Genomic DNA, 26,389 nt, shown 5'->3' with positions numbered 1-26,389 from the left:
TACCCTGTAGGGTACCAATCTTGCTTAGTGACAGTAGAAGCTAAAAATTGCCAACAGGACAGTCTGCTTAAAATGGGGCCAGGAAGGGTCAGCTCCTAAATAACAAATCTGAGTTTTGAACTAGATTTTAATATTATCCCTAGGAATGTTCAGTTAAACATAGAAGCTGTCTTCTTAGTAGTTGCTACCACTACTTTTTAAAACCCACAATGAAATTGAGAAATGCATTTAATTTTTTTAAGATATACAGTTTGTTATCAATCATATTTAAAGGTGCTATAGTCAATTCAACCCAACCTTTAGTCAGTTTGCCACTCAATCCCCATTTGACACTTCCTCTTACTCCTCTCATATTCTATCAGAATTAATGCTCCAGTAGAGAAATTCAGGGAATAGCAAGCCCCCACATAGATTATCAGAACACAACCACCCCAAGTCAATTCAAGCTAACTAAAACTATTCAAATAATACCAAAATACTGTTGCTTTATTATGCACTTACTGAGTGCATGAGACAGATTAAAAGGCACATGCTGACACTACTAAATATTAAATACTGCTATTCCTTCTGACAGGATTAGCTAAATACCTAAATGATAAGAACACTCCCCTGTATTCTTCCCATACTCAGAAAATGTGCACAGAAAAGTCACTCTTTGATCTATTTCACTAGCTTCAGCTACTGTAGCAGGCCTTCATATATATAAAAAATTTATTTTTAGTAGTCTTTGGCAGCTCCTTAGTTTTCCTTTGATGTATAAAGGTTTTATGATCAATAATATCTGGAAGCTGCTGGCATTATTACAATTGCTCTAAGTCAAGAAAAAAACAAACCAAAAGCAACGCAACACTGGTGAAAAGGATATGGCTTTTGTCTGTTCAGAAAATGTAACCATCTCAGTAAATGTATGTGGGTTTTGATAATGAGACTCAATATTTCAGCTGGATTTATTTTTAATATCTTTTCACAGTGGCTTTATTAGATACTCTAAATCAGAGCTCAACACTTACCTAATAGATAAAATACCTCAGTCCTTCAATAGGGTTTAGATGAAGGGACTCAGTACTCCACACAGAATCCTAATGAATTTGAAGGGGCAAATGGATAAAACCAGGCCTGCTAGAGATAAGCCTTGGAGCAACATGCCTGTGTTTGAGGGACAGTGTGCTGGGGAGGTCCTTTGGTCTGTTGTCTCAGGAGAGATAGGGGACAGAAATCCATGTGGCAGCAAAGCCACAAGGGATATTGATGTGTCTTAGAAACCATGGAAGTGCTTGAGAATGGGCCGTCCCCATGTACTGAAAGACAAGATGACTGCCCTTGTTGAACTTGAGAGACGTGGGAGGAACTCAGGGAAAAAAGGAGAGTTTATAACATTTGGAAGTAGGGGCAGGCAATTAAGGAGGACTACAGGCATGACATGAGATTATGTAGGGAAACCTCCATCCCTTATTGGATGGGAGGAAAACATAGTAACAAGGGATGAGGAAAAGGCAGAGGTACTTAATGCCTTCTTTGCCTCAGTCTTTAATAGCAAGACCAGTTGTTCTCCAGGTACCCAGCCCTCTAATCTGGAAGACAGGAATGGGAAGCAGAATGAAGCCCCCATAATTCAACTGGGAATGGTCAGTGACCTCTTACACCACTTAGACACACACTGGTCTATGGGGCCAGAGGGGCTCCACCCCAGGGTACTCAGGGAGCTGGTGGAAGTGCTCACTGAGCCACTTTCCATCATTTATCAGCAGTCCTGGCTAAATGGGGAGGTCCTAGTTGACTGGAGGTTGTCAAATGTGACACTCAACTACAGGGCCAGGAGGACCCAGGAAACTACAGGCCTGTCAGCCTGACCTCAGTGCTGGGGAAAGTGATGGAGCAGATCATCTTGGGTGCCATCATGTGCCATGGGCAGGACAATGAGGGCATCAGACCGAGCCAGCACTGGTTTACGAACGGCAGGTCCTGTTTGACTGACCTGATTTCCTTCTGTGACAAGATGGCCCGCAGAGAATGAGGGAAATGTGGGTGTTGTCTACCTTAACTTCAGTAAAGCCTTTCACTCTGTTTCCCAGAGCATTGTCCTGGAGAAACTGGCTGCTCATGGCTCAGATGGGTGCATTGTTCACCAGGTAATAAACTGGCTGCTTGGCCAGGCCCAGAGAGTGGTGGCAAATGGTGCCACATCCAGTTGTCAGTTGTTCACTAATGGTGTTCCCCAGAGCTCAGTCTTGGGACCAGTCCTGTTTCATAACTTTATCAATGATCTGGATAAGGGGATCGAGGGCACACTCACTCAGTTTGCTGATGACACCAAGATGACCAGGAGTGTTGATCTGCTGGACTGTAGGAAGGCTCTGCAGAGGGATCTGGACAGGCTGGATTGATGGGCCAAGGCCAGTTGTCTGAGGTTCAACAAGGGGAAGTGCCAAATCCTGCCCTTGGATCCCAACAACTACACAGCACTCCAGGCTGGGGCCAGAGTGGCTGGAAAGCTGCCCAGCAGAAAAGGACCTGGGGGTGCTGGTCAACAGCAGCCAAACATGAGCCAAGAGTGTGCCCAGGTGGCCAAGAAGGCCAATGACATCCTGGCTTGGATCAGAAATAGCGTGGCCAGTAGGATCAGGGCAGTGATTGTCCCCCTGTACTCAGCACTGTTGAGACACTTTAAGTGCTGCATCCAGTTTTGGGCCCCTCATGATAAGGATATTGAGGGCTGGAGCAAGTCCAGAGAAGGGCAGTGGAGCTGGTGAAGAATCTGGAGCACAGGTCCTGTGAGAAGCGGCTGAGAGAACTGGAGTTGTTTAGTCTGGAGAAAAGGAGGCTCAGGGGGGACCTTATGGCTCCCTACAGCTACCTGAAAGGAGGTTGTAGGGAGGTGAGAGTTGGTCTCTTCTGCCAAATAACAAGTGATAGGATGAGAGGAAACAGCTTCAAATTGTGCCAGGGGAAGTTTAGGTCAGGTAGTAGGAAAAATTTCTTCACCAAAAGGGTTGTCGGGCAGTGGAACAGGCTGCTCAGGGCAGTGCTTGAGTCACTGTCCCTGGAGGTATTTAAAAGACAAAGAAGCTCAGAGCAGAATCCTAGCATGATCCATTGTGTGCTCATATTGGTTTTAGGTGATCAATACTAAAATTACATGCTCAGAAAACAGTTTTAACTGTGAATTTACTGAAGCACAATCCAAACCTTCCATCTGAATTCCCACAGCTCCCCCATGCCAAACAACACATATCTGCATGATGAGGCATATTAATTCAACCAACATCGAACAGTTTTTTCCTTGGATTAATTCTAGCAGTGAATCAATTTCCTGATCTGGTTCAGCAGGCAGACACAAAAATGTCTGTGTTAATGGAAGTGAGCAGCTCAGGAGATGAAAATGCTTTTGATTGACCTCTACCCACTTAAAGCATGTGAAACTACCTCAGGGATCTTACACACAGGCTGTCAGAACATATGGCCATTAACCACCAGTCTGGTCCCTCCCTTTCTGGGGTATTTTCTTACAGTATCCATTGTTTTACATCATAAATATTTATTAAAGTATGCATTCACATTATGGTCAAAGTTTATATGCTGTAAGATATGATTTACTGTAAAACCCTGAAGACTTACATTACATACCCACAGTAGTCTATTTTAAAAAGTTATTTTTCTAAAGGTGGCATTTTGTAAATTTTTAATTACAGCACTGATGCAGTGTAACATTCACAAATATTTTTGCTAGAAGTATTGGCTATTATCTCAGCAAACACCATTAATTACTGTTTTAATTTACTAATAACACAACACTTACACAATTCAGTGACCACTTTAGCACCAATAATATCATCATTGTATGCAACAGTGAGATCCACTACTATATCATTAATATTTATTTCATCTTGCAAAGGAATTATTACAGTTGATACAACAGACAAAGCTCTTTTTGCTCCAGCTGAAAAAGTCTGTGAATAAATCATGTCATGTTTAGATATGAAAAATAGGTCAATGGCTACTGAGATGATGTTTCCAAAAGCAGAACCTTCCCTACAGCAAAGCTTTAGGAAAATACACTTCATCTGACAGCATACATTCTTTTTATCAGAATCCTCTTAGTAGGCAATGAATAAAAAAATCATTTAACTGTATAAAAGGGCAGAGAGAGCATTCTGAGGAATGAAACTTCTTTTAAATTACAAATACATGGAATAACACTTTAAGACTTCACTTGAACCAACATACTTCCAAGTGATGTTACATACCTGGAGGCCAGAAAAATCACCCTCAGGTGAGTAGTTTTGAGTGCCTCAGAGAAACTGTTGAGAACAGCATCTTTTTTTGAAAGAAATGAACCAGGAGAAAGTAGTGCTTACTTGTAGTAATGTTGTTCTCCTTACAGCAGTTACCAGTTTCCTCTTCTACCAAGATTAAGTGGCTTGCATCTGCAATAAAGCATCTGCTTTATTGCTTGGCAACTAAAATCTTTACCAATTATAGGTTAGAGGAATTCTTCTCCAAGGAAGACACATTCCTTTTAATAAAAAAAATATATTTATGAAGATCCTACTGCATTAGTAATTTATGGGAAATCCTATCTTAAATCTTTACTAAAAATATTGAATAATCACACTGAAGAGAGGATTATTCAAAATGGATTGCATATATACTCACAAATCATACTTGTTCCTTCATCGATTTTGTATTACATATGGATTGCTACTGCCCCAGACAGGCAACTGCTGCAAAATGAGGCATTTTTGTCTTTATATACTAATATGGTTGGTGGAGACATCATTCTGTGACCAGAGTTCAGGAGAGCAGACTGAATCACATGTTATTTAGCAGCCATGGTTCTGTGGTAAAAATGTGACAGTCGTTATTACCCATTCCATTTGATGTAAACGAGAAAGAGTTTTTAACAGTTTTCTTAGTTTTATTTTGGTGGAGAAATATTTTATATTTTCTTGGAATAAAGGGTAAAGGAAATCTACGTAGTGATTATAAATTAAGACCAATATTGACTTTTATTGACATAGTTTAACAAACAGACTCAAGCAATTATTACATCATTCAGATTCTGAACATCACTATAAACATATTTATACCAGGCCTAGCTAGTGTTGCATTCTTCACAGAGCTGTGATTAACGTTCTACATTTTTCTTTTTCCAACGAAGCCACCTCAGAGCTCTTGCCAGTGCTACTTGTCCCATGAGGAATGTGATCGTAAAATTACGTTTATACCAATCTCTAGGATTCCAAAGCCAAGAAAATAATCAGCACACAGAACAAGAACAGGAAAAGGGTACACAATTATATTAAAATATCCTTTGGCATTGACAAATGACAATTCAGTGATAACCTGCATTTTGTGTTCTTTGTGGTAACACTTTTCCTGCCTAATAGGAGTTAAATAACCTATGAAAAAGTCTACGTGTATGTCCACATCCATGAATGGACTACAGGGTTCTAACTGTATTTGAAATCAGGTAAGATAAAGTAGTTAACACCATATCTCATGTTTCAAAAGTGAAGCTGATCAGCAAACTATCTAGCATAACTTCCTGACAGTGCTGTGCAATGGCTAAGATTTGTTTGTAAGTGGATGTGTCGAAAAGGGCATAGTTGGCCACCTGTGAGGGCAGGGAAAAATAAAATCAAATCACACTTCAAATATTATTGTATAACCCAATACAGGAAACATTATCTTTCTATTGCAGTATCCTTTAAAGATGATGCCTTTAATATTGCCGGAGTTAGTCTTTACATCTTTAAATAATTTAATTTTTATGAAGTGTGCATGGCTTCTGGAAACAGTTCAAGTTATACACAGAATAGTCTGTATCAGCCCTTTTTAACCTCTGAGAACTTGCTTCAAATTCTTGCCCTTATTACAAACTAAAATAATATCAAAATTTCTTTCTAATTTCTAACAAGAACCCTGCCCCCATTTTGTAAAGTGCCGCAGAAGCAGCAATAGAATACATAGAATCATAGAACAAGCAAGGAACATTAAACACTAGGATTTAGGTCTTCTCTTGAGATCTTTGTGGGAAATCTTGCATGTACAAATCTAACATAAGCCCGAGACACTAACCTCTCAGTAAGGACAGTAGCCAAATTCACACTGACAAGCAACACTGAGCTACCCTTTCAGATGTCATGTTAAATCAAAATATCATGCTAACATTGCAACTGTTTCTCTTCCCCTTTCATGTTTAATTTCCTATATCCTTCTTGAATTTTTTTCCTAAACTAGACTGTATTTCCAGTCTAGGTACCCTGAACTAAATATTCAAGGCATCTATGCACAGTTATTGCTTCCATTTTATCTAAATTTTAGAAGTTGCAACACTTCAGCTGCCACAGTTTTCAGGCCAGCTGGCAATACTGCAAAAGAACATACAGCTAAATGCATAAACAGATTTTTATAACATGACCCCTCAAAATTAGAATGCCAGTAAAAAGCTCTGCTGCTTTCAGGGCTGTGTAGTTCCACTTTGAAACTACAGTGATGCAGCTGACACTACCTGATTTTACGAGGCAGCAACAAGGAGGATCACATTTAAGCACAAAGCCTGAATTCTCTCACCATGAGGATGGGACACTATCACAAGGTCACTCCAAGAATGGCAAAGGGTGACTAGTACCAAGATAAACTACTTGCATTCCCATTTATCAGTTATAGGCAATTTGAACAACAATCCTTCCACTAAAAGCAATTTCTTACTTTCCATCTGTCGCTTCAGTTTATAGTGAAGTTGCTGCCCTGTCCCCCATGGGCAAGACAGATGTCTGTATTTGTTTTAAATATGTTTTACAGTTAAATTGTTCTTACAGGGTAATATTTTATGGTTTATGCATGATACATAGGAAGAACCTTAAACCACAATTTGTTAGAGATCAGTTACAGTGACAGCAGAACTCTCACTAGCATTGCACCATTAGGAACCCAGTAACACTCGATACTTTTGAGCCCAATAACCTTTCAATCCAATACAGAGAGGAAACTGAAGTTGTGGTTTCATATTCAGTGGGCAGTACTACTGTGACTGGATTAAGTGCTGTCCCCCTCCAGCTTCCCATTCCTTCCTCATTTCTAGCCCTTTGTCAAGTGTTCACAGCTACTTGCAGGGTTATGTCTGTTCACAAGTAATTTTTCAGTCCTTTCAGATCCCCAACCCAGTTTATCAAGTTATTGTACAAACAGTAACATTGAAACAATGAAACAAAGATCTTGTGAAAAGGTGGATGTGGGTTTACTAAATCTCAGACACAAGCTTCATCTTTCCACTAAATAAACAATAAGCAGCGGCAGAACTCCAACAATAATGCAAATTTCTGTCAAATACTCATAATAGCATAAAAAATTTCTAAAATTATAGTTTTAGGTGCTGTTTCACCAATTATGGGGAAAAATGTTCAAATTTTAAACTTGACCTTATCTTTCTCTTAGTCTGTAATGTATAATGGTCAACATAAATACCTTCTACATACCTGTTATACTGCATATGTTTTCTAAAATTTTTACTTAGAAAGTCCTTGTAAAAGTCAGCCATTTCTTCTGCATTCAGTGTTGCTTTTTGACCTAAAAATAAGTGTTTGTTTAACAAAGTCAAGATAATTCTTTGGATTAAAACCCTGGGTTCAGATGCAGGAGAGCGAGGTCTGACTCCTTGCTCCTACCAGCTTCCTGTGTAACTCTGAATTTTGTCTTCCAACTTTTCAAAACTTAGCTAGGGAACACAGCAGATTAAAAATACTGACAATTTTGAAGTTGACATAGTTCCTAAGCCCCTATTATTTATGGAAGTGATTAAGTTTATCAGCCCTTAGATGATTTAGGGAACTAGTGAACCCCTATGAAAAAGCCCTTTTATCCTTTGAATAAAACTAATTTCTCCCAGGGCTGTAAGTCTAAACAATACCAGTAAGAGCACTTAGTTATTTAAATATTATTAAATATTTAAATATTATTTAAATATTGAAAGAACACTATCCATAACTGACATGGTATTTTCAGATGTATGTTTTTTTCTGTTACTGTTGATAAATTTCAAGTAACTTACACCAAAAAGTGTATGTTCTGAGATGTCAGACTTACAAACAATCTAGTGATTCATAAAGAAACAAATACAAAAGATGATTTTGAATGTGCCATTCATCAGCAGAATATAAAAAGAGGGAGAGGAAAACCTGTGGATACAACACAGATGTGTAATCCTGAGAACCAACAAATATTCTCAACTCTACCAGACAATTCCCATACAAACCTTCTGGAACAAAATGTCCCTACAATGAGAGTCAAATGTGAATGTCCCAGAGAACATGAATATGGTGAGGGAGATGGAATTGTGATATTCAACTTGTTACTGTTTCAAAACGCATTTTAAGGCTCCTGAGACTGATCACAGAAGTGTAAATTATTGATTGGTTCTATTTGTCATTATTTACAAAACTAATATGTTACAATGGATTAACATACTATGGGATAAATTTGCTTTAAAACTATTTGAAGGCTGCCTTAGTAAAACCTTAATATTGGTATCAGCAGAATTGATTAATTACGTAGAACAGTAAATTTTGTTCCAACTGTTCATGTATATGGTTATTGTCTATTTTTATATACACTCACAGCTGTGTAATAGATGCATGCAGTCAATATAATTATGTTTTTAAGGAAGGTACATGCTCACTCTTTTTTATCTCTAGGGTATAAAAACAAAACAAACACAAAATAGCAATATAAAAGAAGTGTTTTCAAAACAACACAGAACTTAATTAAAATTACTTCTCAACCATACACTGATCACCAGGATACAAACAGAAAAAAAATAATGGTCTGTGACACACAGAACGTCAGAGCAGTTGCTTTACTAAACTCGAACAGATCATTATTCTATGAACAAAATGTTCAACCTCATAATACAATGGCCAATTCACTGTTATTATGAAGGCATTTTGTTTTCAGCTTCACATAATGAATTAGAGAGACAACTATTTTACAGCAACTGTGCTCAGGCAAAGACAGGCAGATAGCAGCTGCCATCTCCCCAGAAGCTGTCTTATTTGCCCTGAAGGAAAAATATTGTGTTCATTGTATACACTACGGACCTGAAGGCAAAGATTGTGAATTTATCCACCCAACTGAAACATGCACTTGAGGCAAACACTCTGTATGTTTGCCTCAGCCAGCTCACTGGGTTAGGAGGTGTGAAAGTAAAAAGCCCCTTCCTCCACAGGCTATAAAACTATTATATTACTGGGCTAAGATTTCAGCACATCCCCTCCTGCTGCGGGAAAGGAATTAGGGGAAGAAGAGTGCAACAGATGATCTGACCCCCACATGCATATCTCTGAAGAGCTCCTCCCTTCTTTTTTTATCATGCTCCTGAAAACACTTCTAAATCCTACCTGTAAGATTTACTTTTGACAGAAGACAAAGAGCAGAAACTAACAAAATTCAAAGTTAAGTGGAATTCAGAATGCATCCTAAACTTTAAACAAAGATCTCACTAACCTGTTTCATCTCTCATTTCCCGACCCTTGGCTTTCAGTCTTGAATAAATAAATTCTTCTTTTTCCTAAAACATGTTTTTCCACATTAGAATCTGATGTAGTCAGTCCTTGAAGTTAACCATTGTTTTTAATTACATAGCAATGTGGTGTTTAACACCCTCTGAAATAACTAGCAACAACTCATTATACTTGGAAGTGTCAACTAAACATTTTCCTCAATCCAGTGAGTTAGTTAAACCCGTAACTTTGTTACTTAGATCCTGCTCTCTGCAAGCCTCAATTAATTCATGCAAGCGTTCTACTGATACTTATAAAACTTACTTGTGGAATAATGCTACAGCTGAGCTTCAGGATTGTTTGACAGGATCCAAACTTTCAATTTATAAGACAAACTATGGAGATGTGCTGTACTGTGTAACTGAGTTTTTGAGCACAGAGAAAAACATACTGCCTAAAAAAAATTAACATTACTTAGATGGCAACACAATAATTGTGTGTTTTTCAAACTTAAAAAGCATTTCTGTGGAATTAAAAAAAAACCAAAAAACCAAAACAACCAAGCTTCATTTCTGTCTGGGATCTTGGCAAGTTTTGGGAGCATATGATGTTCAAAGTTCATCACAAATGATGGTGAATTACTGAACTGTTACTGTGCTTCAAAAAAACCCCAGAGCACTGGTCAGGAGATGCTGAAATCAGGAAAGAAGACAGGGCATGACTGAAAATTCCTCACTTTAGCACTGTTGGGGTGAAATGGTGCATGTCCCTTTTTACTTGTGGTAATTACACCTAATTTCTCTCACTTACGACAGAAGAAGACAAGCTACAGAATCATTTTCAACGGCTGCTCTAGTCACAGACAGGTCTTGCATGTCAGGCAGCTACAACTTTATACTTTCAGCACAAGACAGGATAAAAGGCAAATATTCTGTAATACTAAACAGCAATAAAACATGTGGGATTTTTTTAAAGAGATGAATGACAAAAAATATAATTTCTGCAAAGACACTGTGTTTTAAAAGAAACTGTAGCAGTTACCAGCCACTGAGGGCGGGCAGAACCTCAGGGAGCCCACACCTCCCCGTTTCGGGTGTGCAGGCGGGCGCTGAGCGGCAGCGGGTGTTGTGTCGGGCTCACCTGTCGGAAGGCACAGTTGTGCCGTGCCCAGAAGCGCTGGTTGCAGGCCTGGGCCTCCTGCCGTGCCTCCCGCAGCCGCCGCTCCAGGGGCGACTCCTCGGGGGGCACGTAGAAGATGACGGGGCGCAGGTTGGAATGCTTGTCCGGGGGCCCGATCCAGTCGTTGTGGGAGTGCGCGGGGGGGCTGAAACCCAGGCCCTGGGAAATACAGATGGAATTCTGTTATGAGCACTTCGGCTCGTATCTTGAAATAAATCCCAAAACTCCACGCAACCTTAAAACATACAAGCATAATAAGTTCCAAAATTATGCACGTTCATTTACTGTAACCAAGAACAATGAGATACATTTACAATTTACTTTTACTTAAAAATGCACTACAGAGAAGATACTTTTGACTCTGTTACCATAGACATGAATCACAGCATGTCTTTTTAAAAGCACATTTTTTTGTTTTCATTTTTCTATCACTAACACTCCACTTCGTTAAAATACGTGATGGCAAGAACTAGCATGTATGCAACCTTTTAAGGCACTGATCTCTGCGGTCTGGTGACCAGTGACAGCACTTGAGGGAATGGCATGATGGGGTGCCAGGGGAGGTTTAGGCTGGATATTAGGAAAAGGCTCTTCACCCAGAGGGTAGTTGGGCACTGGAACAGACTCCCCAGGGAAGTGGTCACAGCCCCAAGGCTGACAGAGCTCAAGGAGCTTTGGAACAACTCTCTTAGGCACATGGTGTGATTCTTGGAGCTGTCCTGTGCAAGGCCGCGAGTCAGACCTACATGATCCTTATGGGTTCGTTCCAAGTCAGGTCGTTCTACGATTCTAAGTTTACCAAAGCCCGGCGTTGTTCCTGCATCCATGTGACCACACACAGCGTGTACCTGCCCCGGACGGGTTCGGGCAGAGCTGTCACCCAACCGCCCCGTCACTCACGGCCCCGCCGGGCGACAACAAACCCCGGGGGCCTCGGCAAACACACCCGCGGCGAGAGGCCGCGGGGAACGCGGGTTTCTGCGGGGAACGCGGGTTTCCATCGGGACGCCCCCGCCCCACCAGCGCTCCCCGCCCGGGGCTCCGCGGGGGCGTCGGCCCCCGAGCCTTCCCCCGCGGCCCCCGCAGGAGCTGCCGCCCCCCCGTCCGGGTTTACCGCGCTGTCCGGCCGCTCCCCGCGCTCAGCCGCGCGGCCGCCGCCGGTGGAGCAGGAGGAGAAGGAGGAGGCGATGAGGAGGCGGCGGTGGCGGCGGCAGGAGCCGCCCGCCCGCAGCAGCGGCAGTGCCGCCATGCCCCGGCGCTTTACGGCGGTGCCGCACGGGCGCTGCGGGCGGGGCGGGGCCGGGACGGGGCCGGTCCCGCCCCCGCCTCCGCCTCCCTCCGCGCGGCCGGGCCGGGCGGGGCTCGGGCGGTTCGCGGCGCTCGGCCCGTGGCGCAGAGCCGGGCCGGGCAGCGGGTCCTGGGCCGGGCGGCCGAAGGGTGAGTTGAGGCGGCGGGGCGGGGGCGCCGGGGACGAGCCTCCCGCAGGTGCCTCCGCGGCAGCCCGTTGTCATTTGCCCGCCCCGCCGGGCCCCGCCGCGGGGGAGGCGGGAGGCGGCGGCCGTGGAGGGGCCGCGGGCGGCGGGTGCTGAAGGGGAGCGAGGTGAGTGCGGGGAAGGCGGCGCTGCCCCGGGGTTGTGGCACAACCGCTGTTTTCCGCTCAGCCGCTGTTCTCCCCTTCCCCTCCGGGTTCTCCCTTGCGCTTCGGGTGTCCTGTTTGTTCTGCGGTGGCTTCAGCTGCAGAGCAGGTGGGGAAGGGAGGGCTGAAGGCTGTGGGTGAGCGCCGAGAGCTGGTTGTGTGGCAACTCAAGCATCACCCCTGCGACCCGACCGGGAGAAAGGTGTAAAAAAATTAGAGAAAGGGCGGTGAAATATCAGCCAAGTGGTTTATGCCTATTGCTAGAGATTTTTAAAATAGCTTTAGTGCTGAAGTGCTTCAGGAAGTGAAAGTTGCGACCTGTGCTTGCATAGCACTTAAGCAAGTCTTGTTCTCCTTTGCCTTACAGTTCATCTGAAACTGGACAAGAGAAGAGGAATGGATATGGGTAACCAACACCCATCCATAAAACGGTTGCATGAAATACAGAAAGAAGTCAAAGAGATTGAACAGCAAGTGGCTGTCTTCAGTGGTCTGTCTACCGACCGAGATTACAAGAAATTGGAAAGGAGCCTTACTAAACAGCTCTTTGAAATAGATTCTGTAGACACAGAAGGGAAGGGGGATATCCAGCAAGCCAGAAAGCGAGCTGCCCAGGAAACAGAGAGGCTGCTGAAGGAACTGGAACAAAATGCAAACCATCCGCGCAGACTGGAAATAGAGTCCATATTCAAGGAGGCACAGTCTCTTGTGGAACGCGAGATCACGCCTTTTTACAAAGGAGGAAACTGTATTAGTGACGAATTTGAAGAAGGAATCCAGGACATTGTGTTGAGGCTTACCCAGGTGAAAACTGGAGGGAAAGTTTCTTTACGCAAAGCAAGGTATCGCACTCTGACAAAAGTGTGTGCTGTTCAGGAGATTATAGAAAATGGTATGAAGCAACAGCTGTCCCTGCCACTCTCTAATGATGCACATCCTTCTGTCGCCAAAATTAACTCTGTAATGTGTGATGTGAACAAAGCAAGAGGAACTCTTATTGCTCTTCTGATGGGAGTGAGCAGGAATGACACCTGCAGGCACCTGTCCTGTGTGCTTACAGGCCTCATTGCTGATTTAGATGCTTTGGATGTCTGTGGTCGCACAGAAATCAGAAATTACAGAAAGGAAGTAGTAGAAGAGATCAATAAATTGCAGAAATACCTGGACTTGGAAGAGGAAGCAAATTCTACTCACGCTTATGATTTGGCACAAAATCAGTCCATTCTAAAAATAGAAGAGATCCGCAAGAAGATGAAGGAAGTTAATTCTTTACTTTTAAAAACAGAGAATGCTTCTGATTTGTATTTGGGATCCAAAGCAGAATTGCAGGGATTGATTGCCCACCTAGATGAGGTGAGTGCTGGAAAAAATCCCTGTATTAGAGAGGCCAGGAGAAGAGCAGTAATTGAAGTTCAAACTCTTATAACATATATTGATTTGAAGGAAGCACTGGAGAAAAGGCAAATGTATCCAGAGCAAACTGCTGCCGAACATCAGTCTCATAAAGCAGTTTGGACTGTTCTTGGAAACTTGTCTCAAATTCAGCAAGAGGTGATTTCATTTGATGGAAACAGAACAGATAAAAACTACATGAGATTGGAAGAACTTCTTACAAAACAGCTTCTGGCCCTGGATGCTGTTGATCCACAAGGTGACGAGCGGTGTAAGGCTGCCAGGAAGCAGGCAGTAAAGCTTGCACAGAATATTCTTTACTACCTGGACATGAAAACAGATGAATGGGAATACTGAAACAGCCACAGCCTGACACAGAAGAACACTTTTTCCTCTGGCACTTTATGCAGATCATTGGCAGCACATAATAAAGTGGTGTGTTCTGTGCTTGCTGAAATCATGGAGATTGCATAAGCAGTTGACTGGGCTATATGTCTGCTATCCCACGCAGTCACCCACTTGCCATGGCAACTGTCAGTACACCATCAGCAATTCTGGTCACTGCTATAAGCAAAGAAGTGCAATTCTCTGAAGGAATAGCTTAATACTTGAACAAATGGCTTTTTTTCTTTCTTTCTTTTTTTCTCTCCTGTTTTTGTTTCAATAGCCTTGTGCAATGTTCAGTGAATGCAGATTTTTCAAAGACACAGAAACTTCCTTATGGTATAATACTGGCAAAATTATTTAAAGAGACTGGACATGAAAATTAGTATTCAAGCATGAGGCTCCATCCAGCAACTTCACAGCAGTCTGGATATACTCTTAATGTGCTGTTACAACAGAAAGTATTAAGGGCAAAAAGCCTGCTGGCTTCTGGATTGTACTTGATTTATTCCATCCATCACACCGTCTAGATTTCTCAGTTAATGGAGCTGTAATGCCAACTGCAAATGAGCATTTACATAGGCAAAGCCAATTATGTCAATTTTTTATAATACCTGAGCCCTTTGATTTGCAAAAACACGTCTTTTGTTGGTGGAAACTCTTTCAAGTCATTGCTTTAAGGTACTGAGACTTGGAGAGGAAAATCTGTGCGTTTATACCAAACAGATAAAGGGGATTTCGAGGATTTCAAACTGCCATCCATAAACCCTTGAAAACTGCACTGAACTTTATTTAGTGGCTGCTTAGGTGTCTTTTAAAACTCTGCTGTTGCATCTTGTTTTCACATTTGGTGAAAACAAACAGAATTCACTTTGAAGTGAGACGAGCATTTTGGAATTATTTTTGTAAAATTAGGTGGCTAGCTATAAAGATGTCCTAATGATGTAAATGTGTGGTACATGGTCAGGTGTGGCTTCAAGAATGTCTTGGAAAAGACTTGTGGCAAATGTCTCTCCTTGCAACTCATCACTTAATTGTTTTATTATCTTCATAAATAAGCTTGCTTGTACGATTGTATGCACCTACCTTTTTGTTTGTGGCTGCTAGTGCCAATCACATTTCTAATATGGCATGTTTTTTGGCATTTTATGAGAGCATGGCATTAAAACGAATTAATTATAAAGATATATTCAATTATGGATAATTTGCACTCAGCTCTTTCATGATGAACTAGGGAATTACTGTTCTATAGATGATGATTTGCACCACTTTAAGGAGTAAAAACCATTTCAGATGTTAAATATTTTTAAGATCTATTTTTGACTGATTAGAGAAGACAGTACTGTCTGTGAGAGACAAGTGCCTTTATGACACTGCTAACTTGCACCGTCATATGTAGATATAGGAACTGTTTACTGGCAGCTTGTTACATTTGTAATCTTTGCAAACTGGATTTTTCACATATATATCTAATTCTACTATAGGATATGTCAAGTTAACATGGTAGAATAGGTGACAGTTGGCCTGTAGAGTCCCAAGAATGAGTATCAAATTTGGGAAATGTGGATTCTGCTTAAAAACTAAAGCATTGATGTGGAGGTGGGGGACTTTGGGCAGGTCTTCTATGCCTATTGCTCCAAGAAGAATATGTTCTGTAATATACTATGAGATGTTGATTGAAGGCTGCATACCTTCAGAGTGTGAATAGATTTTGTTTGTGATTGTACAGGTGTTTGCTTTGCAAATCTGCTTGCCAAAGCTGATCTAATTGAGTGCAGTGCCTAAGGCACAATTTGGCAACGACAGAATGTTTGTTGGAGGATTCTCCCTGCTCCTTCAGAAACGCAACCCCATTGAATTTATCTTTCTTTCCCCAAAAAGAAATTTCCCCTGGTTAAAATTCCAACCTATATTTGAGTACTGTGTGGCTAACACAGAACATTAATAGTGTTATACACCTGAATTATTTTACTCATTTCAAGCTTTCTACACGTTTGAACTGCAACTTCAGATTTGCACTTACAGTTTTAGGAAAGATAAGATTTTGATAGCATAATGATATTATTAATTTTTCTTTAATATTACTGTCAGGTCTGCAGTGATTACTTGTAGTTTATTTAAACAATTTGGTGTCTGTGTTCTCTGGAGGTTACATGTAGTTTTATAAATGTTTGAGCCTCTTATGTAAAGATGAATAAGTATAGTTATCAGATCTGTTCTATTTTAAATTTGTCTTTTAGCTTTTCTGAATGAATTATTATGCCTGCATCTCTAAGAAGGCAAATGTGTAAAGTTAGTGTAATTTTGACTGAGTTCAGTAGCAAGGTATTATGTGGATTAAGCTTTTTTCCATTGTTCTGTAATCTAATAAATTGACTATTTAAATTTTATGGTAAAATCCTCATCTGGAATGGGATTAATTCACAGTTTTTGCATGAATGAAAGTAATAAAATAAATATGCTTAACCAAAAAAAAAAAAAAAAAGGAAAAAGAAATGCACAGATTTCTCAAAAATTTGCTTCTATGCTGAAGAATGTAATTTCTCTGTTTTTTAATATCCAAAGATCGAGAGACACACAACTTTTCTTTCTGATACAGCAGGCTGAAATAATCAGCAAAATGTAAATGGACCAAATGGCAAAAAGCCTGCATTTTAGTACTATACTGAAATAGAACAACTTTTCTGTGTGCTGTGTTATTTACCTTAGAGGAAAATAATTGATTGGATATTTGGAGGAGAGGTAATCCTGCATCGTGATTCCTATTTGTTAATTGAATTTCTTTTTAAACTAATTTTCTTTAGTTATTTCAGTGTTTATTTTTGTTGTTTGCCGCTCAGAGTGGCTTTTGTGTGATACCAGCTTGGAAGAGATTTTTGTTAAGTACAGTTCCTACCTTTTCTATTGAACAGAAATCGATGTACGTGCTCCTAATGGTGTATATGTCTTCAGTTATTGCTGTGTAGGATATGGCATTTGTATATACAGATTCAAGATTAAATATTGCAGTGTTACATTCTTGATTATTAATACAAATACGTTACTACTTTTGCTAGGTATTCATTTGAATGTTATGCCCTGATGCCTTTCTCTATTTATGTTTGAATGTGAGTTATCAGAATGTAAATGATTTTTGTCCTAGAGAAAGTGTTTTTATTAAACATGCAGACATAAAGCTCTCTTCTTTCTCCTCTCCTTCTTTAAAAGTCTGCTTTTTCACTGCTGTAATTATGAAAATAAAGTTCTTTGTGTGGATACCACTCCTACTTGGTAAATCTGTTGCCTTTTGGTTTTCTCTGCGTTCAACCTTGAGTTAACATCACATCAGTCGTTGCTTGCATTCCTTCTTCACTGGCAGCTTTGCATCCTCCCGGGTTCCAGTTGGGTGATCACTGCAGGAATGCTCGTGGCTGTGTTGACATCTCACCACTTTCCTGCTGGAGGATGCCGCCGGAACAGATGAGCTGGCAAAACAGGTGGCGTTGAGTCTCTTCGCGCAAAGTCAGTGTGGATTCCAGAACCTCTAGCAGGAGTTTAGCTAATCTGGTTTTCAACTGTGCAGATGAGGCAGGTTCCCTGATTGTTCTGGTGGCTCGGTGTGTTTTTTCGAGATGCAGTGAGCCACGTTATCGGCTCGCTGCTGACAGAAATCGGGAATTCTGTTTCTGCCCAGAAAGCTGCTGCCTTTGTGCAGTTTCTGCTGCTTGGCCAACTCTAATGAGTCAATCCAATAAAATGGCAGAAAACAAACAAAAAAAATGGAGGAGGGGGGTTTAATGAATCAAAATGGCTTTTAGAAAGGTATATGGGCCAGAAGTGCTGCAAAATGAAGGGGTGGGTCATGCAGCCACAGGCTAGGGAGCAAAGGGTAAGATTTTCAGTAGCAGTCATTAGATCAACTTGCATAGTTAACTGGAGGAGGAAGAAGGAAAGGTGTCACTATTGACTCCTACAGAGAAGTAGGAATTTTCTGCTTCGTAATGGCATATGATGAAGGCAACACAAATGAATCATGTATGGAAAATAAACCAGTTGCTTTCAATCACACTTTTGTGATCATGTCACAAGTGATTATTTGTTACAGAATCATTAAGGTTGGAAAAGACCTCCAAGATCCATGAGTCCAACCTCTGGACAAAATACAATCTTGTCAATGTACTACATGCAGGCTTGATAAGCCTAGCCCAGAAGACAGGTAAGAAGTTTAAAAAAGGTTGAATGTTCCTATAGGTAAAAACTTAATCTTTTTTAACTCCCTTTTAACAATATAGCTTGTTTGAAGGAAATGTATTCTTCAAAGACCAGTAAGCCATCTGGGCCATGGCCGTAGATGTGGCTCAGCCAGCTGCTGACCTGTTTGTCTCAATCACCTGTTTGCTTGTCAAAGGAGGGAATTACTTTGCTAAGGATTTTTTTGTGTGTGTTTGGGACAGGCAGATGTTGCTGCCTGAAGTGGTTTAACTGAAAAAACTCTGAATTTTATTTCCATATAGGTTTATCCTCTCCTTTGGAGAATTCTCAGCTGAGAACTCGAAGGAGTGGAAGGACATTAATACTGAGCTCATGGATCGAAGGCCTGGGGGTTCAAGCTGGCTGCCAGCAGGAGACATTTAAATGGCAAGATCCAGGAGAATATTCCTGCTAGAGGAAACTGGTAGCAGAGACATAACCAGATGTTTTTCAGAGCTGATGTTTTGAGTAAGCTCTATATCTGTTCCACTCTTGCTTCTGAGCTTTCATTAAAAAAATGGATTCTTAGGGAAATATTCCTTGAAATGCTGTCAGGCTTTCTGTTTTAGATGAAGCTGAGAAATTACATGTAAAGTTTTTGCTGAGCTATGGTGGGGCATGTACCTGTTGTTGGCTGACCTGGGTGTGATTCTGGTTTGCTATATGAAACAATGATGTCCATAATGCTTTCAGTTCTATGAGTAGGCATGAAGATGTCAGCTGAAAGCTGGTCATTAACTGAAGAAGCCAAAAGATGAGCTGTGCTTTTGTTGAAGGCTTTCCACAACACTTACCCTTTCTCTCTGCAGCATTTGGTTCTGGGAACTGCCAAGCACAGATGATTGCATGAGTTGCATTGCTTGTCAGCTCAAAAATAATGAGGACCTTTTCTAAGTCTGCAAACTCTTCCTACAGGACATAAATTGTTGCAGAGTTTGCCATTAGAAATGGAAAAGTACAATGAGTTTCTTAATTGGACCATTTCTCCTCAATTAGTTTTGCCAGACAAACTTCTGTGCTACAGGAATTCCTTGTGAAACCTGTCTTTCAGGCAGCTATTCAAAAACATCTCACGAGGGAGGAAACTTAGTGATGCAGCAAAACGTTCCTAATGAGGTCCAGAACACATACACAAAATCAAATCTGTGATCATGATCACCAAGAAGTCTATAAACCAAATCAAAATCTCAAGGAAGGCTGGAGGAGAACAAAACAAAAAACTAGAATAATTATCAGGTGGGTGGTTGACAGACTTATTTTAGTTTTATGATATAAGAAAAGCAAGCAAAGCAAAGCTCCCTTTGGCCTTGTTGCTGTTATACCTAGTCTACACCCTGCAGTTCCACATTGTTTTCCACCCTGTGTCACCCTAAGTGCTCCTCCAGGGCATCATCTGGCTGATGGGGGTTAGCCTTGCTGTGCCCTTGGGGAAGAGGGTGCCACCCATCTCCAGGGATGCCATAATTACCCTCATTCTCTCTGAAATGTCTGGTCATGGCAGAATTTTGGAATACCAGCATGGCTTGCAGAAAGGCAGTGTGCAACACTAAGGTTATATCCCATAATAAACTGGCAGTTGGAAGGGATTGTATAATAACTGGTAGCAAGTCCAAGTAAGATTTCTTTTGTGTGTTTATGCTGAATTTGTTAGGCTTTTAAAGAAAATTCTTCATATCATTGATTTGTTCAAATCAACCTGTAGCCTATGATCAAATGTCTCTTTCTTACCTTCCAGGTGCCTCATGTTAATACCACATGAAAAGGAGGTTTGAAGAGCTCCGCCGCCTATGGATATTAATGAATGGCCTCTGCCCACTTTGAGACATCTAGTAAAAGCAAGATTTTCCAAAACACTCAGCATCCAAAGTTCTCACTGTGACAAGTAAGGGCTTGTTTTGAAAAGGAGACCATCCACAGACCCACACGCTCTGTCATTTCTTGTCACAGACAACCGTGGGATCATCCCTGCGGCTAATCGAGACGCCACTTAAAATGGCTTTGCCTCATTCCTCCAGTGAAAGGTTGTTCCAAAGCATCATTGCTGTGAGGACTGAGTAACCTTCTAATTTCCAGCATAAACATATTCATGAGAAGCTTTCTTCTCCCCGAGTGTGTAGTCTACAATATATTTATAGGCCACAGCTGAATTGCCTCTCAGCTCCTGTTTTGCTTGGCTACCAAGCAAATACACCCAAACAGGCTGAACTCCTTTGAAAATCTCTATTCTCTGAATCCAAAGAAAATTTTAATAGTTTTTTTCAATTTTTCTCAGGAGTTTTTTCAGTTCTGAATGTATCTAAGACTAAAACTTCCAACTGGAAGTAGGATTCCATACAGGACATATGTGGCCATAGTGCAGAAGGATGATTTACATTGTTTGATGCATCGTTTCAAGGGAAATAAATAAAATAAAGAAATCGCATCTCTAGCAGTGAAATTATAAAAAACTGAATTATGTATTTTTAGTACTTTCTTCACGGCATCGTTTTCATGCCCAGCTTGCTTAGCCATTTGGATATTCTAGCAATCAATAATTTTGAGTGTAGAAAGAGGCTGGAAACATTTTCAACCTCTGCTATGTTTTTTTTTTTTGCAGCAGCAGCAGTAGTAGGTGTGGTGTTGTTTGAAGGAACTACATGTGAGTGGTTTTAGATCAGAACCTCTTGCTGATCATTCTGCTTGACTGGAAGTATGAATTTACTTAGGCAAGTGCAATAATATCCAAACTAGCTTAAAAGGTTCCCCAGGGAGAGTCCATGCTCATTTGTGACAAAGCTCTTTGAAATCATCATTTAAGGCAGGAGACTGCTTAGTAAGTGTGGCAATAGTGTAGAAGGATGATTTACATTGCTATAATGTATAGATGTGATTTCAAATTTCCATTATTAGAAGTACTAAACTTTTTTAGAAAAAATCCAGTAAACTAAAAAACACCTTGCTGACCATATATACACAAGTGGACATTTGTATGGGGTGTGTGCTGTGGTTTTCAATCTTCTTCAAATTATAAACTCAAAAAATACTTATGGCTAATTAACTTCTAAAAGTGCCAGGTATCACTGGGAGTCTGCAGAACGCTAGCTGGAAAGATTACTGAGCCAGTGGCTGCTTTGAGAAGCCTTAGAATAGCCTCATTCCAACTCAGTGTTTCAGGACATTTCTCAGCAACCCTGTTTTCAGAGCAGAAGGCAATTTCTTGTCTCTTATTTCTACAGAGCTATTGTGTTTCTGATGTGTTTCATCTCTGTCTTTTCATTAATAACCATTAATTCAATTTTGTGGCAAACTTCATCATATCTGGTCCATCTTGTTCTTCCCAAGCACAAGCTGCTTCCCAAGTTACTAATTCTTTTGTGGGCACTATTTCCAATGCTTGACCACTGGCTGAATTATTTCTCTGTCCCGGTACAAACCTTACAGCTTATATTCAGGGTGCGTTTCTCTGGTAAAGGTCAATTTTGCTCACTTGGTCAGACCTGGAGACACAGAAAAAATACATGGTCTCCACATGAATTACTGTGTTATGGATCTCTGGGGCCAAGGCTCTGGTAGTTGTGAAAAAGCTGTTTAAGCAACAAGGCAGCCGGGAGGACTTTTATGAACTTCATTCCTGATACAGAAAAAGAGGACGTTAAGAGGTTCCAGCAACAAATAAGAAAAAAAGAGAGGGAAGAACAGCCAAAAAGGTGACTAAAAATACTAATATTGCTGATATACTCAGCTGATAGAAGGTGTTGGGAGACAAGATGGAGAATGGGATGGGGCTCCAGGAGGCAGCATGACAGCAGGGCAGTGGAAGTCCTGAGACAATATTTAGGCTCTGCCAGGAGTCCAGATCACCCGACAAGGCTGGTGATAAAGCAGATCTGAGGTTAGGCCAGGAACACAGCCAGAGGGTTGGGGTCAGGGCCCCAGGACCAAATAGTCAAGGATGATAACAATCAAAGATGAAAAGGGTGATAACAATCAAAGATGAAAATGCTTTAGAGAGGCTTTGTTAAGCAGGGGAGCACTGAAGAGCTGGTAATGGAAAATAATCAGTGATTGAATCAGCACAAGGATAAACCAGGGGAAACTTGGTTTTGGTCTCAGCTCATAAGACTGCATTCCTATAAATCCAGTTGCTGCATATTTCAAGGACCTTAGCATGGAAAAGGCCTGGACCTTCAGCAACTATGCAATTTTGATCATATGATACAAGGTCAGCTACACACCTGAACATCCAAAGTTCATGATGCAGCTGCATTCTGACTTGCTTACCATAGGATGATGCTACATGACTGAAGAGTAGAAGATGCAATATTTGTATTTAATGTAAGGCCAACTGACCTTGACTCACCGAAGCTGCACAAAACTTCACATGGAAATTTGAGTGGTCCCTGCAGCATCCTTTTCAGTTTTGGCACTACCTCACAGAGAGCTTTCTGGAGTATTTCTGCACATCTGTCCCTATTGTATGGACATAAAGACAGTGAAGATGTTCCTACAATGCATCAAAGACAATATCTCCATTATAGAAAGGGAAACATTCCTGTCATTGCACAGGGCAAGAGAGAAACATCCTTTGAAGTATCATATGCACTTCTGGTCATTCCCCCACTCAGGGAAGCCTAATGACCACAAGAGGTGCAGAACAGACCAGGGGAATGAAGGGCCTGCTCTAGTGGAAGGCATTAAAAGAGCTGGGTTTTGTAGCCCAGAAAAATGAAAAGTGAGAATAAAACATAAGATTGCTCTCTCTAAATAGTAATGTAAGTATCAAAGATGTAAAAGTAATTACTTAAGCTAATGGATGGTGTGGGCAAAAATACAAATGAATAAAAATGAGCCAACTGGAAATGAAAAAGACAATTTGTGAAGGAAGCTATATAAGATGTTGCCTTGATTTGATTGCCCCAGAGATAACATTGAGTCCTTGAGTACCTTAAATCTTCTGTGGATGTGCTAATATATGTCATATATTTCTATTAATTATTTCTATTTATTATTTCCCTTCTTTGGAAATAATGCACTGTCCACTTCAGAGTAGCTGTAAGGTTTTGTTCAATTCTTCCTGACATGAAGCCATCCTATGATGGTAATGTGGCTAATTAACAATGCATAAAAAGTTATTCAATATTTCTCTTGAATCTCCTTATTCAGTATCTGGGTTCATATATAATTTCCTGCAAGTAATATAAATCCTACTCTGACTATACCATTACTAATTTCATCACAGCCTCAGCAGATTTCACTGACATTGATGAGTTTGATTTCAGAGCACCCACGGGGAGCTCAGGCTGTTATTTTTCCTTGTTCCTAACTGGCTTTGGAGACCTGTTGGTGGGAGATGCCGCACTGTACTCAGCATGCAGGATGTTAAAATTTACATGCTCATCTCTAACATGCCTTCACTGACTGTGTGGGAGCACACTTTTCAGGAGCCCACAGCCACCAAATGAAGGCATTTTTTAACAGTAACCCAGGAAGCAGATGTCTGGCAGACATTAAGTCACAGAATCAGCTTGGGAGGGACCTAAGGAGAGCATTTAATGAAAACCTTTGCATTAAGGGAGGATTAGTATCAACAGATCATGAGTGACTAGTATTTGTGTAACCTTCTCAGAGAATGCACATCCTCTGCAGGTAGCCTGTTCTAGCTCTTTAGTACTTCTATAGTTAGCAAGTGTTTTCCTAACAGCTTGACTCTTCATCTAAAGATTTAAATATTACTGATTTTTTCCCCTTTTATTCTATCACCATCAATGTGGAGAATAAGTAATGATTAGTAATAAATAACTAATCCCTTATTATTCACAGAAAATAGATGTTTCCTCAGCTCCCCTTTTAGCATTTGCTTTTATAGATGAATCACACAAACAGCTTCAGTATTCCATCATAAAATAACTCCACATTATTTACATTTCTATCGCTGAGGTGGCTCTCCCATAGATGTTCACCATGGGCCTATTTCTTGAAGTGCTATTCCCAAAAATGGACACAGGACTACATCTGGGGAGTCATCGGCAATTAGTAGCATGGCATAATTGCCTCTCATATTTTAGCTATTACAGTCCTATAAACACAGCCAAGAACACCTTCCTTGCAAGAGCAGCACACAGTTGACTCACATTCAGCACATGATCCTGCATAAGCCCAGACCTGTCTGATCTTACCCATCAAATGCAGGACTCCTGACCCTGGTTTCTGCCTCTGTCCTGCCTGCAGTGAGGGTGAGAGCAGGTTTTTGCTGTGCCAGGCAAAGGCTCCTGCCTGCACCACAGCTCCCCATGCCAGCCATGGCTGGCTGCCACCATCTGGGATTCACTGACCAGCTGCCAAACAGCCCCACCAGAAAATGACCTCTCCAGCTGCATCCTGGAGCTTGTGCCCCACCGTGTGAATGGAGATGCCAGATGGCTCCTGCCCAGCCAGGCATCCTATGTGCCATTAAGCTTTGTGGATGCTTGAAAAACTTGCAACCTCCAGATCCTTTCCTGTCCCACCTCTGATCTTCTGAAAGTTCAAAAGACAGAAAGGATTCAGGCAGAAACTTTTCTACCCTGAATTATCAAGATGGACAACTGAAGGGAAGGTGTTTAACCAGAGAATGAGACATATTTCAGCTATTCATTCTGAAACCTTCAGAACAGGTCTCATTCAGAGATAGTTCCCAAACATCTTCTGAAGAAAAAGAACTGTTCAGAGAGCTGTAAGAGAGCACTTAAAAAGATCTCACTAGAAACTTTTCATGTTGCTGAGCCTTCTCCTGATTCCCACACCCTTCCTTAGTGTTACATGTTCAGCTGCTGAAAATAGGAGTGCCTTCTGCTTTCTGGCATGCTCATCTGCTCATGCAATCAAGGGCATACTCTCCGGGGTTTTATAGGCTTGTGTAGCTCTTTGGGGACAAACACATTCTCTTCCACACAGTCTGGATTAAGGCAGACAGTGAACTGGATCACTTACATTAGTGATTGCCAGGCTGTATTTTAAGATGAGGCTTTCTCTGTATACTCTGTATTTCTCATCTGTGTTCTAGCTTGAAAGGGAAGAATATTTAAAAGGAAAAAGATAGATGTGGGTGGCAATCGTTACCACAGGCCTGGGAAAATCTTTTGATATCTGGCCCTTGAGTTGCTGGTTCCTAAATTAATGATTAGATCCTTCTCTATGTTGGTGCAATATCCAGCACTGTGAGAAGTTAGACTTGTGACACTGGGCAGAAAGGTCAGGCTGTGCTTGACCTTAATACCTGCCTCAGTCTGAACCCATGGGCTGAACTGGAGTTTCCAGCCTGACTTCAGTGTCCCACAGTAACTCCAACCCTGGGTGCATCTGGATGGAAGCACTGCGAAGATAAGCCACCACTTGAAGATAAGCCACCACAACCAAGAGCAGAGAAACCTTTCCCAGGGGTTAAGCAGTTCACAGGTCACTGAACCTGTTTCCAGTATGATTTTTGAATGTAAATATTGAGATGTCAGCTTAGCTCTCTCCAAGGCCTTTCTGTGAGATCTACACCTTCCTGTACAAACACCTGCACCACAATACCCACTTGTGATTGCCAACCTTAAGTTAATCTCAGCTTTTCCCTCAGATGAATTCACCCTGTAGGGAGAAGCTGCTTCCCCAGTGGATCCTCACCAACCTCTTTCCTCACACTTTGATATGAGGAAAGGAGTTGCTTTCATCCATAGTCAGAAAGGGTTAAACACTTCATTTCTTTGCAACAGGCACTTGGATACTTCCAGCCATTGTATGAGCTGCTGGGTGTGTTGGGAGTGTCTGCTGTCTGCCTGGACCATTGTTCTTTCCAGCAGATCACTCTCTGCTGTGGGATGTCTCATCTCTCCTCCTCCTCCTTGTGGGTGGAAAACCCACCTTTGACAACACCTTGCAGTGTCTTGTGCTGCTCCTTGATTTTCCTTCTGATTTAGTATTTGCTGTGACCTTTTAATCTCACCAGGATGGTTCTACTTTGAAGCACGAAGCCACGTGGTCCCTTAGTTAAGGTGTCACTGCAGTTTGGTGGAAGTAGGTTTCATTTGGGAAGGAAGGGGGAGGGACAGTACCAGCTTTCTATTTCTGT

The 26,389-nt window shown here is 41.3% G+C and overlaps 3 protein-coding genes across 5 annotated transcripts in view; 1 reads left to right on the top strand and 2 right to left on the bottom strand.

Annotated features, from left to right (window-relative positions):
• The window catches only part of KLC1 (kinesin light chain 1), a 66,540-nt gene extending 55,773 nt beyond the window's left edge, over positions 1-10,767 (bottom strand). Inside the window, exon 1 of the mRNA XM_064659292.1 lies at positions 10,638-10,767. The gene's annotated coding sequence lies outside the window, so the exon portion shown is untranslated. The remainder of the gene's footprint in view (positions 1-10,637) is intronic.
• LOC135416296 (cytochrome c oxidase assembly factor 8) lies at positions 3,853-11,964 on the bottom strand. Of its 2 annotated transcripts, none has more exons than XM_064659308.1 (5): positions 11,791-11,964; positions 10,638-10,835; positions 9,502-9,565; positions 7,479-7,569; positions 3,853-5,614 (listed from the first exon to the last, which is right to left on the bottom strand). In XM_064659308.1, exons 1-5 carry the CDS (start codon positions 11,923-11,925, stop codon positions 5,566-5,568), a joined length of 537 nt encoding a protein of 178 aa, XP_064515378.1. In that variant the 5' UTR covers positions 11,926-11,964; the 3' UTR covers positions 3,853-5,565. The 2 variants fall into 2 exon arrangements, with proteins under 2 accessions (XP_064515378.1, XP_064515377.1); XM_064659307.1 differs by having other exon boundaries at positions 3,853-5,231; positions 11,791-11,962.
• A 43-nt stretch (positions 11,965-12,007) lies between these two features.
• BAG5 (BAG cochaperone 5) lies at positions 12,008-17,363 on the top strand. Of its 2 annotated transcripts, none has more exons than XM_064659300.1 (2): positions 12,008-12,113; positions 12,680-17,363. In XM_064659300.1, the coding sequence occupies exon 2, from the start codon at positions 12,709-12,711 to the stop codon at positions 14,059-14,061; it is 1,353 nt and encodes a 450-aa protein (XP_064515370.1). In that variant the 5' UTR covers positions 12,008-12,113; positions 12,680-12,708; the 3' UTR covers positions 14,062-17,363. The 2 variants fall into 2 exon arrangements, with proteins under 2 accessions (XP_064515370.1, XP_064515371.1); XM_064659301.1 differs by lacking the exon at positions 12,008-12,113 and adding an exon at positions 12,142-12,276.
• The last annotated feature ends 9,026 nt before the right edge of the window (positions 17,364-26,389 follow it).

The sequence above is a fragment of the Pseudopipra pipra genome, chromosome 6, assembly GCF_036250125.1.
Source record: "Pseudopipra pipra isolate bDixPip1 chromosome 6, bDixPip1.hap1, whole genome shotgun sequence".
NCBI classification, from domain to species: domain Eukaryota; kingdom Metazoa; phylum Chordata; class Aves; order Passeriformes; family Pipridae; genus Pseudopipra; species Pseudopipra pipra.
The sequence above is the reverse complement of the archived record's forward strand: the minus strand, read 5'-3'. Positions and strand labels throughout refer to the sequence as shown.

Bases quoted from the DNA above. Each gene is read 5' to 3' on its own strand.
- BAG5 (XM_064659300.1), top strand. From the start codon at position 12,709: ATGGATATGGGTAACCAACACCCATCCATAAAACGGTTGCATGAAATA.
- LOC135416296 (XM_064659307.1), bottom strand. From the start codon at position 11,925: ATGGCGGCACTGCCGCTGCTGCGGGCGGGCGGCTCCTGCCGCCGCCAC. The intron at 10,836-11,790 runs GTAAACCCGGAC...TGTATTTCCCAG, and splicing joins GGGAGCGGCCGGACAGCGCG to GGCCTGGGTTTCAGCCCCCC. The intron at 9,566-10,637 runs GTGAGCCCGACA...AACATGTTTTAG, and splicing joins ACAACTGTGCCTTCCGACAG to GAAAAAGAAGAATTTATTTA.